At 42.1% G+C, this 14284-nt stretch overlaps 1 protein-coding gene across 1 annotated transcript; it reads right to left on the reverse strand.

Moving 5' to 3' along the window:
• Positions 1-547: 547 nt before the first annotated feature.
• LOC142469990 (cryptic protein-like) lies at positions 548-9540 on the reverse strand. The gene is made up of 6 exons (XM_075576820.1): positions 9271-9540; positions 5892-5938; positions 4935-5114; positions 3779-3893; positions 3541-3653; positions 548-864 (listed from the first exon to the last, which is right to left on the reverse strand). The coding sequence occupies exons 1-6, from the start codon at positions 9291-9293 to the stop codon at positions 740-742; spliced, it is 603 nt and encodes a 200-aa protein (XP_075432935.1). The 5' UTR covers positions 9294-9540; the 3' UTR covers positions 548-739.
• Between the last annotated feature and the right edge of the window lie 4744 nt (positions 9541-14284).

Raw genomic sequence — 14284 nt, forward strand, 5'->3', positions numbered from 1 at the left:
AACGTTTGCAAAGCTTATAGAAGTGACAAAGGGCTTAGAAGCTTCCAGTTCACACAAAGGTCAAAGAGCCTGGTGTTTCTGTTTTTCGTCAAGCTGTTTCTTTCACTTGTGACAAATACTGTTGTTTTTCTGAGGTATGGTACTGTAGCCTTTTATTTTGTCACAGATAACATCCTAATGGAAAACTTCAACACAGGTACCCGTAGTAAGCTATTTTTATATCTCATCTCTGGACCTGCACAAAGATTCCCAAGGCCTCAGTAGATGTTTTAGTGTGAAACTCTGTTTTGCTGTAAATTGTAGACTTTAAAATGATAATATGTGCTAGGAGAAATGCTCCGTGGTGGGTAAAGCAATCAGAGCCTTTTTGGGTAAAATTAGAATTACAAAAAAAACAAAAACCTTTCCTTACTTCAAATAAAGAATAAAAACAACGTACCACGAGGAAGAATCAAATAGTTTTATTATAATATATAACATTTGCATGAAAACAAACTATAATATATACATTTTATAATAATTTAGAAACATTAAATAATTACTTTGATCATTCTTCCATAGGAAGTGTTAATAAATAGTTTTTTTTGCCCTATTGGTCTTCACACAGTGCCTCTCATACTACAGTATTGTACACATTTAAATTAGTTTAAGCAACCGAGTTGGTAACATAATGAATTCTCATGGGCATTGTTGGTTATGGTCGTTAAACTGAATGAGTCACATAAACCCTTTTGCATTTTTAATGGAAAAATCCCATATAAAACAAAATACAAAGGACTATGAATAAAATAAAATATATTGATTGTTGTATCACTGGACCATTTGAATATAGTTCCATCAATATGTCTTCTTCTTTTGTGGCACCTGGAAAATACGGACACATTTTCAACACCTCAACAAAAATGAAATTGTATTGCCATATTTAAAATGTAGCTCTGCTGGAAGCATTCTATAAAAACGATTTTCTTAAAAAAAAAAAAAAAATCAATGATTTGCAAATCAACACAGAAAAAAAAATGCTATGCATTGCAAATTCACATTAAATTACATAGAGTTAATCAAGGACACAGTTGTCAAACCAAAAGAGGCTTCTTGTAATGAATGGCTGAGAAGCAACAGATAACACTTATCTTTTCCAGCATTAATTTATTTTGACATAATCTGGAGAAATACTACAAAGGTACTGTATGTAATCAAGAAAAGAGAAAAACACAATGCACACTACATTGAGATCCCCCTATAATAGATAAACAAAAAGCATAATGTAACAACACATATGAAAAATTAGGTATGGAAAGGTGGCCACTTTAAATGTAGCATCATATTTCTTACAAAGAGTACAGCAAAGGGCTGCTGCATCCATACTTCACATAAAAATATATATATATTGACATTAAAAAATATATTGTTTTTTCTAAGCTAGTGAACTGTCTAAAGAGAGGTTTAATTACGTTTCATTTGCCCTACCATAAACTAAATAGAAGTAGCCAGTTAGTCCAGTTGCAATAGTGCAACATAATGAGTATCATTAAAAAAATGAGTACTTCAGGATTAGGTGATACATTTTTTATTCGGACTAACAATGGATATTTTAGGACATGTATTTGAGAGTTCGTCTCTCTTTCTTCGGTCAAGCAATGCTGATTTACAAAAGATTCCCAGAGTTTAGCACAGATGTAAAATACAAGATAATCTTGATCTGTGTTAAACTCAGAAGGAACGTTTACTGCGTGTAAATTAGTATTGCTGACCAGAGGGAGTACAACTCTCGAAAGCTTAATATATAAACTCTTAGTCCAAAAAAAAAAAGAAAAAAAAGATATCACCTGATCCAGAAGAGCTTATTATTCCTACAATGAAGAGCTAAAAAAACACACACCCAGAAATTCTGGGTGTGCAAAGTCTTTGTTTTGTAAATTTAAAAAAATCAATGTGAAGCAAATCTGCTATATTAATGTATTTGTTATTGCGCACAAAAGAATGAACTACTATTTCAATTTACAAAACTAAGTCTAATTTCTTTTTCTTTTTTGATAGTTTCTAAAAAACATAATCCTCATCTACTGCGACAGAGAGGGAGAGGGGCAGTGGTTGCATGAGTCAGACAGACAGGTGTGGTTGTGGGTGCAGGGAAGGGGGCAAAGATACAGGGGCAGTGGTCAAAGAGAAAGGGGGTAAGTGGGTGTAGGAGAGGGTGCGAGAGAAGAAGAGAGGAAGAAGAGAGGAAGAAGAGGAAGAAGAGAGGAAGAAGAGAGGAAGAAGAGAGGAAGAAGTATTGTGAACCCAGGGCCCATTCGTTGAATCTTGGTTAACCTTGGTAAAAGCTTTGATGAAGAGGGGAAAAGAGAGAGGGAAAGAGAGAGGGAAAGAGAGAGGGCAAGAGAGAGGGCAAGAGAGAGGGAAAGAGAGAGGGAAAGAGAGAGGGAAAGAGAGAGGGAAAGAGAGAGGGAAAGAGAGAGAGGTCCCTCCAAACAAATTACGGATGTCCTACCTCCGATGGAACAATTACAGAAGGAGGTCACATGCCAGACAGCCTCCGCACTGAATGGCTGCTGCCTGCCATGTTTCCTCATTCTCAAGGGATTCTTAGGCCAAGGCCATGCACAATGGAGCGCGTGGCGTCGGGCATGCCTGTAGCAGAGGAGATTTGTGGCCTAGGGGAGACACTGTAGAGGCGTGGATGTGACATCATGGAGCTGGTTCGCCCTGATTGGCTTAACAGCTCAAGTGACCTAGTCGTCGTGAGACAAAAAAAAAATTGTCTCGCGAAAAACTAGCTGCGCTGTCGCACACGTTCTATGGACATCCGCATGGATTGCCTGTGTTTCATTTGTGGCACGTGCCGTCGCACTTATCATGGACACAGCCTTAGGCTAAGGGTTCAGTGCGCACGCGACGGGGTGTCTGGCGGCACTCGTTCCTGGCAGCAGTGCAACTTGGTGGACTTCTAACCATGATGGGGAGGCGTGGCGGAGCTGTGCCGGGGGTGCGGCCATGATGTCACACATCTGGTTTGCCCTCATTGGCTGAACTGCGCCGTGACATGGCCAATGCTCAGCAGCCGCACCAAAAGACAAAAAACTTGTCTTTTAACCATGGTGGTCGCGCACCGAGGCTTGTGCCCGCACGCACACACGCTGACTGTGGCCTGCCCCATAGAGGTTTGTACGCGGCGTGCACACCATCGCATGTGTAACCGTAGCCACTGGGGACCTAGCCTTAGACTTGTGATCCTGCTGCCTTTCTAAGTTGTAGCATTACGTTAGGATCTAGACTACAACTCCCTGTAGAGGTGGGAGTGGGATCTCCCATACGCCTTCCTCCTCCGCCGCCGCCGCCGCCCTGCTCCAATATATGAAATTTTCAGGGGGTGAAAATGCACCCTTGCACATTGGATATCACTGGTTGCGCTACTGCACCCATGGCACCTATGAAACAAATATTAAATTGGAAGTGATATGCATGTGAAGGATATTATAGGTCAACTACCGGGACACATCTCAAATACAATTTTTAATGGAGAAAATATGCTTTGCTCACCGCAATTATCTTGCATTGTTTCTGCAAAACAGTGAAGAGTCCCATACACACAGCGGCATAATCTGCACCCTTTGCGTATCCAGTCTCCATGTCTGACCTTCATGGCACAATTCCTAAAGATAAAACAACCATTACATTTTTTGTTGTTACAATGAATAATAAACCTACTGCTCCCTGGGAGTTACGGTTGTCATTGAATTAAAAAAGTAAATCACATTTGATTCCATAATAGACTTACTTCTTTCTCTCGTCATATTCACAGTACCGGCCAGTAAAATGCACTGGACATGCACAGAAACTTCCTAGGACACAAGTCCCTCCATTCTTGCAGCAATTTCTGCTGAGTTTACTGCCTACAAATGGACATTTAAATTGTTACCAGGACACACTTAACATCTCTGCCCACAGATAAATCTAGTTTTCACTCTAGTCACCAAAGGATCTTTAAAGGTTTACATTTATTGTCTTGTAGAGCAATAAAATTAGCTGCCTGTTAGAAGTGTTTGTTCAGTTAAGACAGCTTTGTTTATATAAGGATTAAAGGCAAACTACCAGGGATTAGCAACTGCTCACTAGGAAACTCCACAATTCTAGCAGGGGGGTATTACACTGTCATACACTCTCACTGAACTCATACACACAAATAGTGGTCTACTTATAAACCTTAAAAAAATGGTATTTCAATGTGTTATTCATGTATGCTGTGACACAAACAAATCCACACAATCCAAGATTCAATGTACCTACAGTACAATGACCCAGAATCTTTTTTTTCCCTCCTATACTTTACCATTCAATTATTACAAACAAAAGGCGTATTTAAGGTGACTATCAATACAAGCAGCATTTTGAATATGAATCTCACATGTTCTGCCCAGTCTATGTTGGTGATTAAATGGAACAAGAGGAGGAGATACGCAAACATAAAATTAGAATAGTCAATTGCAATGGAATCTATTGCTTTTTGCATTTAAATCCCCTTATTTGGTCTACCCTTCCTCATCCTTTAATAAAGACCTACCATCTACCATCTAAGTTATGGCACGCAGAAAAAAAGAAAGTTTGAAGTTAAAATACCTTTTTGGGGAGCTTAATATATAGCCCTCTCCCTTGTATGATAGCGTAGGAGAATAATAACATTATATAACAAAAGAGTACATATATGTTAAGACATGTTGATATCCTTAATAAGTGTCCTATGTATATGGAAGATATTCATCTATGCTGCAATGGGAAAATGACGGTCACAATTATTAGATATTCCATAAAAGGTAAATGCTTTTTGCTTTTACCCTAAACCCAAATGCGTATATATTCTTTTAATGCAGATTTTGTTTCATACACAGGTGAATCAAACATAACAAATATGTATTTAATATACTGAGAATACTTACTGTCTGTAAGACCAGTAAAGGGTACAAGTGCTGCAGTATTTTGTGGCTTCCTATTCTCAGTGCTCCTGTTTAGATTGTGAAAAGCATCCAAGGTCTTGCTATGGTTTTTCTGCTGCTGCTTTCCTGTTGTTGTGTATAACCTTCCCCTGTCAGGCTCTTCAACTTTCTCTTTCACACTTCCTACAAAAGAAAGATTCGGCTTTTAAAAAGTGAAATTATAGCACACACTTAAGGGCTGTTCTATACTGCGTGCACGCGCGGCACCATTATAGAATGGCTGACTAACCTCAGCCAACTAAAACTGTCGCATGCGGCAGGGAGCGTGGAACCGGCTGACAGGGGGGAAGATGAGGAAAATAAAGAATTTGCGCCGCTACCGCCGCTGAAATGTATGTGTGTTTATGTATATATGTGTGTGTATGTATATAATGTCTGTGTCTGAGTGTATGTGTGTATGTCTGAGTGTATGTGTGTGTGTATGTATATATGTGTGTGTGTGTATGTGTGTGTGTATGTGTGTGTGTATGTATATGTGTGTATGTATATGTGTACTGTATGTATATATATATATATATATATATATATATATATATATATATGTGTGTGTGTGTGTGTGTGTGTGTGTGTGTGTGTGTGTGTGTGTGTGTGTGTGTGTGTGTGTGTGTGTGTGTGTGTGTGTGTGTGTGTGTGTGTGTGTGTGTGTGTGTGTGTGTGGTGTGTGTCAAGTTGAATAAATACAAATTATTTTTATTGTGCAACTTTTTTTTATTTGAAAAATATTATGTAATACATTATTAACGCACGCACACGCATGCACGCACGCACACACGCACACACGCACCAATTGCCTGTCGCTCACCGTATAGACACAAAAAGCATGCGGCACGTGCACGGCCGCACACGCTATAGAACAGCCCTAAGGCCCATCTTATAACATAAACATTGAAAAGGTCTTACCTTTTCCAAAATGAAAGACCAACAAAGTCAATGTTATTGCAATGAGTCTGAAAAACAAAAGGAAAGCATGGTGTCAGTGTTTCAAATGTCCTGACCCATCCACCCCTAAAATGGATCTACTCTTGCATTCGCATACTTCTCTTTTCTACACCAGTGCAACTTGCATGAAAGTAATTTTTCCCGAAGTTATAAGTACCAAATTGATGTTTTTATAATATAATATATCATAAATATTACAAGGCATTTATTAATAATAATAATAATAAATAATAATTAATAATATCATCATGGTACCAACATTTTCTGCAGTGCAGTACAATTATTTATTATTATTGTATATTTGTAGTGTGAGCATATTCCACAGTGCGGCACAATGGTGGTACGGAGTGACATCATTTACATAAACAGAGTTACATACTAATAAGGACAGACAAGCACAAACAGATACAGAAGGTAGTGAGGGCCCCGCTCCTGAGATCTTACAGTCTTGAGGGAATAAGGGGCAATGTTGTAACAAAAGGTAAAGTGACTGCTCATTGTGGGATGGAGTATACATGATACGCCTGTTCCTCGACTGCTAAAACTGACTCAGGCCCTCATTCTCTCCAGTCTTGATTACTGTAACCTCCTGCTGTCCGGCCTTCCTGCCTCTCACCTGTCTCCCCTACAATCTATCCTAAACGCTGCTGTCAGAATCACTCAACTATTTCCTAAATCTGTCTCAGGGTCTCCCCTGCTGAAATCACTCTCCTGGCTTCCTATCAAATCCCGCATCTCACACTCAATTCTCCTCATCACTTTTAAAGCTTTACACTCTTCTGCCCCTCCTTACATCTCCGCCCTAATTTCTCGCTATGCACCATCCCGACTCTTGCGTTCTTCTCAAGGATGCCTTCTTTCTACCCCCTTTGTATCTAAAGCCCTCTCCCACCTTAAACCTCTCACTGACTGCCCCGCACCTCTGGAATGCCCTTCCCATCAATAGCTGACTAGCACCCTCCCTATCCACCTTTAAGACCCACTTACTTAAAGAGGCATATGAATACCACTGTGGATAATACTGGACACGATACATAAAGTTTGGCCCCCTGCAGGCACACTTACCAGAATTCCCTCCTACTGTCTCTGTACGTTCTCCCCACCAATTAATTGTAAGCTTCTCGGAGCAGGGACTCCTCTTCCTTAATGTTACTTCTATGTCTGAAGCACTTATTCTCATGACCTGTTATTTGTATTATTTGTTATTTATATGATTACCATGTGTATTACTACTGTGAAGCGCTATGTACATTAATGGCGCTATATAAATAAAGACATACAATATAATGAAGAAGGCGTGTGGTCCAGCCACAGCGCTGAATCTATTAAAGTTTGGAGGTATGGAGAGGAGAGGAGAGAGAATGTTAGATACCATGGAAGGAGGATAATAACATTGTATGACAAGAGAGTAAATATATATGTTAAGATGAACTGATATAATAGGAAGGAGGTCCGTACCACAAGGAGCTTACAATCTGAACAGAAAAATTGCAACTTATATTATTCTACTATTGTTACTTATACATTATACTATTATGGATAGTGAATACACACAGCAATCTACCTGTAAAAGTCGTATGCTGTTGAGATGGGGCATTTAATGAGGTTTTAACTAAGAGTAAAGCAGAAGCCATATATAATACTCCAAAAACATGGGGGTCTATATATTAAGACATTGGTCTGAGCTGATACATATTTTAGCATATGTTTGTCTGAGACGCAGCATATTTATTAAGTGTAATTCTGTTGTAGAATTTGGCGCATGTTGCCCTAGTATTCTACTCTAAAAGATAAGACTGACGCCAACTTTAAGGTGATGAGAAAACAGTCAAGAAGAGTAACGCAAGCCGCATATTACTTAATGCATAGACCTGCACCAACGTGCAAACATGGCTCTGCCCTCACCTCTCCCTCATCTCTTTGCAGACAGGCACAGACATACCCCAATATGGCATGACTAAAAGGACTACATAGACGCTGCCTGGCGCAGGTATTTTTCAGCACGAATAAGGACTTGGCACTTATATATTTGTGCTTTGAAACATAGAACCCATCCTATTAAGCAAGATTTCTCAGTTTTTCTCTTAGCCCCAGATCCACAAAAGGGTGCTGAGTAAATCATACTAAATTTGAGCACCCTTTTGTGGATGTGGACTCTTGGTGAATTATCTCATAAATAAATAAACAAAAATGTAACTAGATACAGTGAATGTGACACTTCTACATTTTAAGGTTTGTTCCATCACATGCCAATGATAAATATTATAGATACTTTTCTATGCCATTTTCAATAGGGGCACATACCTGAATAAAAGAATGCTGCAGCTGTTCCAATGCTGCCAGGATTATCAATTATTAGTCAGTAATTCAAAAGATCACACACTTTGCCATTTTAAGAGGCTCGGGAAAATATTAAGAATCAAACATCTAAAACGTCGTGGTTTCCAACACAAAACTACTGGAGCTTTTCACAATGAAGCATTTTATCAGGTTGAGAAATGAATAGCTAAAGCAAACTTTAAAAATGATGGCTTTGAACAAATTAAGTAAAAGTGGGCCTTAACACCCGAGCTGGGGAATATCTAATAAAAAGTAACCAAAATCTCACAGCGGTTTCCCACTAGTGCAGTCATGTGTGAAAATGAAAAGCTTAAAAGGCCCATGGCTATATTTACAGGTCATTGCAAAACTGCATCAGAAAAGTGTCTCAAAATTCAGTTGATATGGGAAACGCTGAAACAATTAGTATCAGCATGAGAGCACAGCATAGTTGATTTGGCAGAAAAGTTAATTGTTTTTATCCACTCGCTTAACAGAGTAATTTTGTCTCAACAAACATCAATACAGAATCATTCTCTGCTCCTTGCTGGCTGCCTTCTTCCAGGGCGCTATCTGTTTGCCACACTGAGAGCTTTCCTAATTGGAAATTGACATTTTGAATGTTACAATTGACATCCACATCTGAAGAGTCCCCACAGTGTTTACAACTCGACATTAATGAGCAAGTAAAACTGTTACATGGTCTCATTCTATTTCTTTAGATAATATAGTCTTCATACGGTATCTCTATGATGCACATGAGAGGCCTTGTAAAGTATGGTATTTATAGAGTGCATGTGCAGATGAGTAATTAAGTATTCATAATACCAAACATCACCAGAGGTATGAGAAACAGCAGTACTTTCATATCAACACTTTTTAAATGTATTTACTTTAATCTTTTTGAATTATTCAAACACACAACATGACGCCGAGATTACAGAGGATTGCTAACTACTGTATTTGTATGTGATATATATCTTTAGGTTAAAGATCAAACAAATTCACAGTAAATTCTTACCTCACATGGTTGCTCCAGGACATTTTCCTGGGAGCCAAATGTTGATGTGAAGCTCCCTCCCTTCCAGCTGCTGATCTGAAACAGAATTACACACTCAGGAGTCAGGATGAAGTTTTCTATGTGGAAATTCTGCTAGGCATCTGTAAGAATCAATCCATACTCAGGCTCTGCTTCAGATTTAAGGGATCTTGAAGAATGGATGACAATAATAACACAATGTTCTCTCCATAGCATTCTAATACAGACAGGACAAAGTTCTTAATAGCTTCTCTTTGGTCCCTGACTAAGAAACAGATAATGAGCATGTTTCCTTAACTCCATGCTCCTCCCCACATGTACTTAACAAGAGGTGGAGCTGGCCACACAGGGTTGATTTCTGGCTTGATTACACTATGTCAATACTCACAAAAATTTGTTTTTAATGTATAACTTTACTGTCCTAATGTTTAAGAGACCACATCAGACATCCAAAGATACCTGTATATGTTTTTGTACTTATAGTATCTATATGAAGTTATAGATTTTGTTTCTCATTCAATTTCTTGTTTCATTGCAGTACCATTGAAACCAATATGTTTTTTAGTGACTCTTAATAGAAGTCACCAATGTGAAATTTGTAAAAATAACTTTCTAACTCTGCACTGATCAATGTAACTTTAAAATCTTTGCGCCATCCTTTCCTCGGTTAGTGTTCACATATATCACACCTCAACCAGAGGCCAATTTAATCATATTTCATCAATATAATCATTCTGTGATCATATATCAATTTCCCACACCAGAGTTATGTGGGTTTTTAAGAGAGGCACCATTGGTGAATGTGTGGAAAAACATTTTGTAACCTCTCTGAAATCAATAACCGCCATATGTTAGTGTAGCATCTGTGAATGAGCCATAGATCTCGGGGTGATGCAGTTATAACATATTTGTAACAGACCAAAAAAATAGGAAATAAAGAACGTAAGAAAAAGGCTACGCAGGACGTGACAAGAGACACAGATAGAAAGTATGTATGAAAAGAATAGATTTAAAGTGTGATAACATTAATTTGAATGGCAGTTATCATGAATGTACCCTAAAGCAAGAGTCATGTTAGGGGGAGGTACATTTCCAATGTAGAATATTAGTTTATTAATAAGTCACATAAGCCCTCATTCACTAAACCACAGTAGCAGTTCAATGCTAATTACTATTCTTCGGGGGGAGGTGAAATATAGGCTCAAAGTTTGTAATAAAGCTTTCAGAAATCATGTCTCCCTTTCCCCCCCAACCTGCAATATACTACATTGCAGCAACCCTAATTGTGAGTGCCTTCTACTGTGAAAGCAACATCATTTATACTTATATTGAGTCTAATTCAGTGGTTCTCATACTTTTTGAGCATAAAGGATTTTTAAGATCTCGGAGCACTCTGCTCATCATACTGCACACAACACTTCTCGCTCACACACACCACACTCACCCTCCTCACATGCACAAACCCACCACAATCATTCCCTTATTACACACTCACACCTCATACTCACCCTTATTCTCGACACACTCCATGTTCCACCTCCCCTCCTTGTCACAGAGCACACTTACCCTTTTTCTTAAACTGCCTCCAATTCTCACATAGCACACTCAGCCTTTTCTCTAGTACACACTCCACATTCAAGGCGCGGAGTGGGACAAGTAGAGGTGGATTATCATAGCCTCAGGGCCGCCAAAATGGGGGGAGAACCACGACAAGTGTATCAGGGGGGCCCGGCCAGCCGGTGCTGGCCCAACTTCTGCATCCAGCTGCCAGGCATCCAGGCCTCTTTTTGCTGCCACCTAGCCTCGGCTCACGGCTCTCCCCAGCTGCTGCCTCATCCCAAGCTAGGCCTCTCCCTACAAAAGGTGTGCGCTGGAAACTGAGCCCGACTTCAGAGTGCACCCAGCTTCTGGCGTGCATCGGTTGGAGGATGGGAGAAGGAGAGAGGCCCGGCATGAGACAAGGCAGCAGCTGAAGAGAGCTGGGGCCCAATGGTGGCAACCAGAGGCTGCCAAGCCTCTGATTGCTGCAGCTGGGCCCCGGCTCTCCTCAGCTGCTGCCTCGTCTTTTCATGCCGGGCCTCTCTCTCTCTCCAACCTAGGTGCACCTGGAAATCAGACTCAGCAACCCACCTTCATGTCTGATCGCTGGTGTGTGCCTTGCTCCAACATTGGAGCAACACCAGGCAATCACCACTATCTTGCAGGCAACCCAAATCCCAAAGTCCCCAAGCCTGTCGCCGGCGCAGCGGCACAATGAGTAGCCACCATCGGGCTGGGGCCGAAAGACATGCGGCAGAAGTATCTGCGCCCTGTGACCATTGACACTAAGATACTTTCCATTCTAATAGGACTTATTCATACCGAATAATAGAAATAAAAGCAGCCCTGGATGAAACTGTTCTTGTTACCAATTTTGTCACTCTGTCGTGTCCTTCTGGGATGGGACAGTATATCTATCTCAGAAGTAATTCCACTTCCCTTTCATCCAGTGCATTCCCTCTCCTGCTACCCCTGCACAGTGGTACTGTAGATGTCTATCTGAATAAACTGAACTTGTCTTCCATCATTGAAATACTATATACAAACAAAATAACTCCCTACCAGTGAACACTTTTTTACCAGAATTTCAGCAGCCATTGATTTGTATTTCCAGTTTCAGACTAGTAGAGAGCCTGCCTAAGGTATCTAGAGCATTAATGATGCAATCCCACGAGCACGGACAGAAAACATACTGGGTTCCCTAACAAATCTAACAATGCTAATCAGGGCCACTTACAGCTTTCCCAAGGCGCAGGACTAGATTCTCCACCCTTGCACTAAGTTGTTGAGTGTGAGGGTAGTGGCCACTCCCCTTGTGTCAGTGGCCCTGTGAGTCCCCTCCCTCTTTCACACTCACCACCCTAGCTCTCACATGCCCCCCTCTCTCTCTTTCATGCCATTCTTTCTCTCTCTTTCTCTCTCTCTCATTCCCCCTTTCTCTTGCTCACTTTCCCCTCTCACTTCCCCCACATGCTTATTTTCTCCCCTATTTCTCTCTCCCCCCTTCTTTAAGAGTCTGCCCTCTACCCTCACTTTCCCCCCTCTTTTCCCTCTGCCCTCTCTCCCTCCTCCTTGCCCCCAAGAGCCGTACTTGTGAAGCTGTGTATGTCAGGTCCATCTGGATCCAGGTCAGCAAAGGGGGACACACACAGGCAGCTGAAAGTTAAAGTTTGGTCTGACTTCCGTTGGGACCAAACAACTGCTGGACCCCCTTCCTCTCCTGGGTCTGGAACAGATGCCCCTGCACTCCCCCTGTTGCTAGCCATGATACTATACTCGCCAACAATTCACGGTTCAGAAAAGGTACACACGTCTATTATATCCCCACAACCCTTAGATATACCCCCTCACAAACTTATAGACCCCAACCCCTCAAATAACCCAAGCCCTCATATAGACCTTACACTTCATCATTTGCCCCTTCATCTACCTTACGCCCCTCATATACCCCCACCAAAGTACTAAAATAACCCACCGCTGCACTCTTTACCTCAGAGTCAGAGTGCTTTGCAGCTTCAGGCTGAGCATGCTGAGGGGGCACCAGGTGAGGGGGTAACCCAGACGCAGTTTTCCTCCTTCTGCATGATCTTCTCTGTGAGTGCAGACCAATCAGAATATTTGGTGATGGCCAATAAGCTGATTGGTGATGGCCAATCAGCATGGTCACAGGAAAGAGGGTGAAGCAGCAGAAACTGGTACAAGCAGGTACACTGCTTGGGGCCTATACAGTGCCTACTAAATTGGTACTATACTGGCCAAAATCGGAACAGTTGGAGGGTCTGCAAAATATTTGGCTGCTTAAATATTTGAGGAAATTACTTACAAGTTGAATTTCTTATGGGTATTTGAATAGGAAAGTATTTCTCAATCAAGTGTTTCCTTTACCTTTATCAAAACCTATTCTTATCAGTGAGTCAATCAAGATAAATAAAGGGGCGGAAGGGGTCGCTCACACTGCAAGCACTTGCTGATCACACAATGACATCACACAAAAGGGAGAAGCTAGAGGAAATCCTGTCCCTACCAAGTCTAACCTAAAGCGGCATTAACTCTTAGGGTAAGGCCCCGCTGCACGCGCCCGCACGGCCGCCTTGATTGCTGGCGATCTACGGTCTGCAGTGAATTTTTTCCGGCGCGGGGGGGCGTGGCCAAAATGGGTGGAGGGGGCACGGCCATGACGTGAGGGGGCGGGACCGCCCCAGAGCGCAGCACTGCAGCCGCCCCTCAGCCCCCTCCGCCCCTCAGCACCCTCAGCCCCTCGGCCCCCTCGGCCCCCTCAGACCCTTGGCCCCCTCAGAGCTTCCGCCCCTCGGCACCCTCAGCACCCTCAGACCCTCGGCACCCTCACACACACAGGCACCCTCACACACACAGGCCCCCTCACACACACAGGGGTGAATCGGAGGGGGATCGGAGCAGTGGGGAATTGGAAGGGGGATCAGAGCAGGGGAGGAATCGGAAGGGGGATCGGAGTAGAGGGGGGAAATCGGAGCAGGGGGGTTTATCGGAGCAGGGGGGGTGATCGGAGCAGATGGGAGAATTGGAAGGGGGGATCAGAGCAGGGGGGGAAATCGTATTGGCTGCCTTGCATGTCATGTGACGCGGCACTCGCCAAAACCACAAGCTCCTTGAAGCTCCGGCTGGCTGACGCGTCACAGCACGCAGTCAGCCACACCAGAAGGAGCCAGCGGGGACATCCAGACCGGAGGCAGGCAGCTGGTGGACCGTGGCCGAGCACGCCGCCGGCTGAAGCGGATCCAAAGCCCTAGGGAATAAAAATAAACAGACTAGGTGGGATGTAGTTTTTTGTTGAAGCTGAACCGCGTTCATTTTAGCTCCTGGGTTTCCTGCTTCCCGAGATACTTGACTCTTAACAGGGCTAACGGTAGCAGCACGGAAAATGTCTGTTTAATGGCTCAGGCTAATAGGAAACTGCACATCATGCCTTTTAAACAGA

Source organism: Ascaphus truei, chromosome 1 (assembly GCF_040206685.1).
Source record: "Ascaphus truei isolate aAscTru1 chromosome 1, aAscTru1.hap1, whole genome shotgun sequence".
Taxonomy (NCBI): Eukaryota; Metazoa; Chordata; class Amphibia; order Anura; family Ascaphidae; genus Ascaphus; species Ascaphus truei.

Excerpts from the sequence above, each read along its gene's own strand:
- LOC142469990 (XM_075576820.1), bottom strand. The coding sequence starts at position 9,293 with ATGTCCTGGAGCAACCATGTGAG. Across the intron at positions 5,115-5,891 it reads GGTCTTTCATTTTGGAAAAG|GAAGTGTGAAAGAGAAAGTT; the intron begins GTAAGACCTTTT and ends TTTCTTTTGTAG. Across the intron at positions 3,894-4,934 it reads CTTTACTGGTCTTACAGACA|GCAGTAAACTCAGCAGAAAT; the intron begins GTAAGTATTCTC and ends GTCCATTTGTAG.